The sequence below is a fragment of the Rhinichthys klamathensis genome, unplaced genomic scaffold (genome assembly GCF_029890125.1).
Source record: "Rhinichthys klamathensis goyatoka isolate OS25496 unplaced genomic scaffold, OSU_Roscu_1.1 h1tg000011l_1, whole genome shotgun sequence".
NCBI classification, from domain to species: domain Eukaryota; kingdom Metazoa; phylum Chordata; class Actinopteri; order Cypriniformes; family Leuciscidae; genus Rhinichthys; species Rhinichthys klamathensis.
In genome coordinates, this window is record NW_026606564.1 from 5,093,301 (window position 1) to 5,099,512 (window position 6,212).

At 36.0% G+C, this 6,212-nt stretch overlaps 1 protein-coding gene across 1 annotated transcript; it reads left to right on the top strand.

Moving 5' to 3' along the window:
- Positions 1-2,012: 2,012 nt before the first annotated feature.
- bambib (BMP and activin membrane-bound inhibitor homolog (Xenopus laevis) b) lies at positions 2,013-5,990 on the top strand. Its single transcript, XM_056264706.1, has 3 exons — positions 2,013-2,467; positions 3,485-3,766; positions 4,738-5,990. The coding sequence occupies exons 1-3, from the start codon at positions 2,392-2,394 to the stop codon at positions 5,151-5,153; spliced, it is 774 nt and encodes a 257-aa protein (XP_056120681.1). The 5' UTR covers positions 2,013-2,391; the 3' UTR covers positions 5,154-5,990.
- The last annotated feature ends 222 nt before the right edge of the window (positions 5,991-6,212 follow it).

Below are 6,212 nucleotides of genomic sequence, written 5' to 3' on the forward strand. Positions count from 1 at the left end.
AAAGAGGTGGAATTTACTAGTTTAAAGGTCAATTTTGCTGCTTTAAAAAAAATCCTCTGAGTAGAAAGTAGGTTAACATGAAGCCTGTATTTACAATACATTATATTGGTATTCCTAGTGCATTATAAAACATGCATAATGCCTTATAACAACTTTATAATGTGATGTATAATCTGATAATCTAAACAATATATGTGGTTATAACTTTTAAAAATATAATGTATTTTTAACACCGGTTGAAGCCTGCATTTATAATGCGTCATAAGGGTATTCTTAATGCATTACAATGCATGCTTAATGCCTAATAAACAACCTTATAATGTGGTGACATCTTATGAATAGTCGCAACAACTGTAACCTGTTACCTACTTGTTAGAATTTGGTAAAGCCTTGTCATTTTACAGTTTTTGTGATAAAACATGATTTGCATTGTTATATTTTCCCAAATAACTTAGAATTTTACCTTAAGGGAAATGTCTTATAACCACTTCATGATATCTTATGGCTGTTTAAAAGAAGACTTGACTTTTGTTACTTTACTTAAAGCAGACGAAGACCACTTATAAATATTATGACCACATTATAAAGCATTTCAGTTTTTGTTACTTTACTTCAAGCAGTAAAAGACCACTCATAAGATGTAGATGAAGAATGTGTGCAGATCTTAAGGAAACAATGTGAAGATATGAGACTTGGGAAAGTAAAAGATATGCAACTATTGGATGTATAATCCATTATAACTTACATGGATAAAATTATGTTCATTGTGTGTCATAAATCATCAACTCTTAATAGTTATAACCACAGATAGGTATTATTATGTTGTTACAATTATTCCTGAGATGACAACACATTATAAGGTTGTTTATAAGACATGGGTGCATTATAATCCACTAAGAATGCCCTTATGATGCATAATAAATGCAGGCTTCATCTGGTGTTATAATGCATATAGTCTTAAAAGTTATAACCACAAAAAGGGAAGTATTATAATGTATTGTAACTGTTGTTGTTTATATATCAGATGGTAAAACATAAAGGTTGTTCGTTAGGCATTATGCATGCATTATAATGCATTATAAATAGAGGATTCATAGAAAGCGTTATCGAAAAAGAAAAGTTTTATTGTACTGCACTGAAATTAGCTATTTCACACAACAGATGTTTACAAATAATCCACCTTACAAAATTAGCTGAATAATAAAAAAAAATATTTTCAAAAGTTTACATACTTGATTCTTTATACCATGTGTTTTATATCTTATAGCTATCGTATATCCACACCTGTTTCAATGTTCTGTGATAGTTTTTCATGAATTATTTCTTTGTCCTGAGAAGTTAAACTGTCCACGGTGCTTAAGAAAAATTTCAGCATTTTCTGCATATTTTAACCCTTTCCATCAGTGACTTCCTGATCCATCTTTTCATACTAAAGACACATAATATTAAATTGTTGATTTGACACTGACAATTGTATGAGAACTGAACTTAGCTGGACGGTGACATCACTGTTTTGTCCAGAGCTGCTTTATTACAGCAGAAATGCATCATTGAATCATTATTTTCCTGTTTATTATCTCTGTAAAGCTGCTTTGAAACTCTGTATTGTAAAGCGGTAAATAGCTTGGCTTGAGAGTGATTCATACTATTACAAAATAATATTGTTTATTCCTATATTTTTTCTTACCAGAGTAAGTTGTAGTACTTGTTTTGTCTTCTGGGGATATGGATATGCACGTGCATTTACCATATGAAGCTATATCCTAATAATCGTCAATTTAAACGTGTGCGCATTCAGTCAATTTAAGGGTAAAAAAATAGGGAAGGAGAAAATGTTTTACTATTGGCTATTGGTATTTTTACACACAGGGTAAAACACGTCAAGTCAAGTCATGCTTTCCCTGCAGAAGATGAGGGTTAAGCTGTGTTACCCTTGCATGGGCACACGGGGAGGCAACAGTCCCAAACTCCCGCGTGTAAATGAAACAGCCCAGCGGCTCGATGACTCTTAAAGGAGGAGCTGCCCTCTCATTCCCGAGTCTTCAACATTTAAGGGCACTCAAGCGGAGTATAAACACAAGAGATTATCCGTGCGAATAGTTGTGAAGTCTGACAATTTCGCATCCGAATTGAAACACAAATGGATTATATGGGTTTTTATTTTTAAAAACCAAACAACTGCGCGTCGGCTTTTCTGCGCACAGATGATAGTATCTGGAAGTCCTGAAGAGAGCACCGAGGACAGAACCACGATGTGATCGTTTCTATTTAAAAATGTTACGAAATGCTTTGAACGAAGCGAGTTGGAACACATTTTGGACACCAATACTGTATTTTTTGGCTATAAAGTCCGTATCTATGCGAATCTGAAAGGCAAAGTGTTTTTATCCAATGCAGCGGAACAGCAGTCTCGTTTCCATTTGGCTTCAGCTCGAGCTGTGCGCGATGGCTGTTCTCCTCACTAAAGGTGAGTGACCAGAAGCTCAGTCAGAATAGTCTACACATTGATATATTCACAATTCCTTTTTAAATAGAACGAATTGCATTAGAAATAAATCTAACAAAGCTAAAAGTGATTAAAGACTACAATAAGTATATACCTATGTTATTACATAGTTATTACATTGTAACATGAGCGCTAATGTAATGTTACACTTTATTTTAAGGTGTCATTGTTATAGTGTAATTATATATTTAAGTACTGAGTAATATTAATTTACTAGCTACTACAGAGTTAGGGTATTGGGATTTGGTTAAGGGGTTAGTTGCATGTAATTATGCATTATTTACTGTTATGGTAAGTACATGTCAAGTCAAGTCATCCTCATTCATATAGCGCTTTCAACAATGTAGATTGTTTCAAAGCAGCTTTACAGAGATAAACATATAATTTAAGGTAACAGAGATTGAATTTAACATGTAACATATGTAACAAGGACACTGTAAAATAAAGTGTTACCGTATAATGTGACCAAACGTTTTCTGAACACCTAATTGTTATCATTGTTTTTAAATAGATTTTTTTTCACCGCATTTAGTTTTGCATTACTTTGATGAGCACATATTTGTCAATATTAATACAAAACATTTTATTGTTCTGTCAGAGCAATTATCCAGAGAGTTATCTTTACAAGAACCAAAAGTCTGAAAGCCAAATACCAACCATGGACTTGTACATCAATGTGGGAACTATCTTTGAACAGTTATGAAAATTAGTTCACAACTTTATTTTACAGTGTCCTTGTTACATATGTTACATGTACTCACCATAGTAATAACAGTAAATTATGCATAATTATGCAACTAACCCTCAACCAAATCCTAATCCTACCCTAACCCTATAGTAAGTACATGATATTACTCAGTACTTAAATATATCATTACACTGTAACAATGACACCTCAATATAAAGTGTAACCAAAATGAGTTCTTGTTTTCAGTTGGAGTATCAATACTGTGGGTCATTTCTCATTTGTTGTAACAGGAGAAATACGGTGTTACTGTGATGCTCCCCACTGTGTGGCCACCGGTTACATGTGCAAATCGGAGCTGAATGCCTGCTTCACCCGCACCGTAGACCCTCCGAGCACCAAGTCTCTCTTATCTCACGGGTGTTACGACCCTCTGCTGAACTCTGGGAAAACGTGCCATCCAGAGTCGACCTATGATGCCGTTCATGGATCTGCCACTCTTCAGTGTTGCCACGAGGATATGTGCAACTACAGAGGCCTGCAAGATCTCGCATACAGAGGAAGTGCAATTCATGGTACGAGTCTTCTTTAGTTATTGCTATAGCCAGATAAATCAACCAAATTTTTTATCAGCCATTTTTTATTTTATTTCAGTCATTAACTGTGCCTACTAGGCCAATTAATAGAAGTGTCTATTGAATTGATCTGCCAATTTAGCTACATCTGGGAATTATCTCCAAATGACCATGTCAATGGATAATGCAGTTTTTGTTTTTAGATGTTGTAGGGAATTTTGAGATGTATGTGCAACGTTTCCTTAATAATAATAATAAAAATATTTGTGGAAAATAGAATTTATTACTATTATTATTGCATCTCAGTTGGTAGTTTTGCCACTCTGCTCTCTAATAATATTACTTTGTTCAGCCTTCACCTAAACTGAAGCTGAAATATCAAATTTACCCAAGAAACAACATCTCCTCTGTGCTTGGCTGATGGTTTGTGAAACAGAGTACATTTCGTTTAAAGAGATAGTTCACCCTAAAATGGAAATTTTGTCATCATTTAATCACTCTCATGTTGTTACAAACCTGTATGACTTTAATTATTTTTCTGTCCAATGTTGTTTTGGACCCCATTGACTTTCATTATTTCTGAAGAGCTGTCTTGTCCATACATTCTTCAAAATAACCTCTTCGTGTTCCACACGATTTTTTGGTAACACTTTACAACAAGGTTCACTAGTTAACATTATGTATTAACTAACATGAACTATCAATGAGCAAAACACTTGTTACAGTATTTATTCATCTTTTTTAATGTTAGTTAATAGAAATACAGCTGGTCATTGTTTGTTCATGTTAGTTCACAGTGCATTAACTAATGTCAACAAAAATTATTAAATAACTAAGATTAATAAATGCTGAAAAAATAATCATGTTAACTAAGGTAGTTAACTAATGTTAACTAATGAACCTTATTGTAAAGTGTTACCGTTTTTTTAAAGTTTTTTTTACCGCCTTAAACGTTTTCTGTTCTCATTCAGACAAACACCGACATCAAACTGAAGGCAGCCGTCACGTGATCGCACGTCTGCAGGAAATCCCTTCCTCCAAGGAGGTTTGGTTTCGAGCTGCGGTCATCACCGTACCCATCGCCGGTGGCCTCATCTTGGTCCTCCTCATCATGCTGGCCCTGCGGATGCTTCGCAGCGAAAACCGCAGACTGCGACAGCAGCGGCGAGAAATGCTCTCTCGCCTTCACTACAGCTTTCACGGCCAACACCTCACCAAGGGTCACGTGGCCAAACTGGACTTAGAGTGTATGGTTCCAGTAGGAGGCCATGAGAACTGCTGCTTGACCTGCGACAAGATTCGACAGTCCAACCGTAGCAGCCAGCGACTTCTATCATTGGTCAACTGGGGAAAATACAGCGGCCGAAGCAAACTGGAGTTTGTGTGATGACTTTAGAATCTAGCCTCTTTTTCCTGGGACTTGTTTGACTAAAACTTGTTTTATTTCAACCCTTCTAACGGAGGACCTGCAAACGAGAACTCAGAAGAGAACACTTGAAAGCGATAACCACGCGGTTGTCGCTCTAGAAGCACTTTACTTGAATTAGAGACTTGAGGAGAAGACTGCTTGTATTATAGGCTGCGACGAGGAGTGGCTTCGTGCTGGTATTCTTTATGACCGAAGGATTCCAAGAAATAGATTTTGGTTTTAACGTTTGCACTTTTTGTATAAAGAAACTACGGTTGATTTGCTTTAGTAGTGGTGTAAGACCAGCGTGTCAACATTCTCAGAATAAACTAAAATTTGCCAAAATTGAAGGGGTACAACTGCTTGTAAAAGATCTTGGTATCTTAATTACCCTTAAAATGTTCATAATAGTTGAGGGTACATACTCTTAAGGTACTAATATGCAGTTTTCAGGGGTAGATAAGGTACAAAATTGTCTCTTTAAGTGTACTTCCCCAGTTATAAGCCGTTGTACCCTTAAAATTGTAATTTTTGCATTTTTTTTTCTAACAGTGAAGAATGTCTGCTGGTGAACGAATGTGTGACTTTTCACTGTTAAAGTTATAGTTCACCCAAAAATGTAAAATCTGTCATGATTTACTCACCTTTGTGGCGTTCCAAATTCAACCTTTTACTATTTCAGCTGTTTCAGTCTGTACAGTGGAAGTGAATGGGGTCCAAAACGTTCAAGCTCCAAAAAGGACATAAAGGAAGCATAAAAATAATCCATACAACTCCAGTAGTTTCATTCAAGTCCTCTGAAGCAATATGATCACTTTATAGCAGGGGTGGGGAACGTTGATCCTGGAGGGCCATTGTCCTGCAGAGTTTAGCTCCAACCCTAATTAAACACACCTGAAGCTAATCAAGGTCTTCAGGATTGCTAAAGTTACAGGCAGGTGAGTGTTTTTTTCAGGGTTGGAGCTAAACTCTGCAGGACAATGGCCCTCCAGGATCAATGTTCCCCACCCCTGCTTTATAGGATGAACAAGCAAAATT

Bases quoted from the DNA above. Each gene is read 5' to 3' on its own strand.
- bambib (XM_056264706.1), top strand. From the start codon at position 2,392: ATGCAGCGGAACAGCAGTCTCGTTTCCATTTGGCTTCAGCTCGAGCTG. The intron at 2,468-3,484 runs GTGAGTGACCAG...TTGTTGTAACAG, and splicing joins GGCTGTTCTCCTCACTAAAG to GAGAAATACGGTGTTACTGT. The intron at 3,767-4,737 runs GTACGAGTCTTC...GTTCTCATTCAG, and splicing joins CAGAGGAAGTGCAATTCATG to ACAAACACCGACATCAAACT.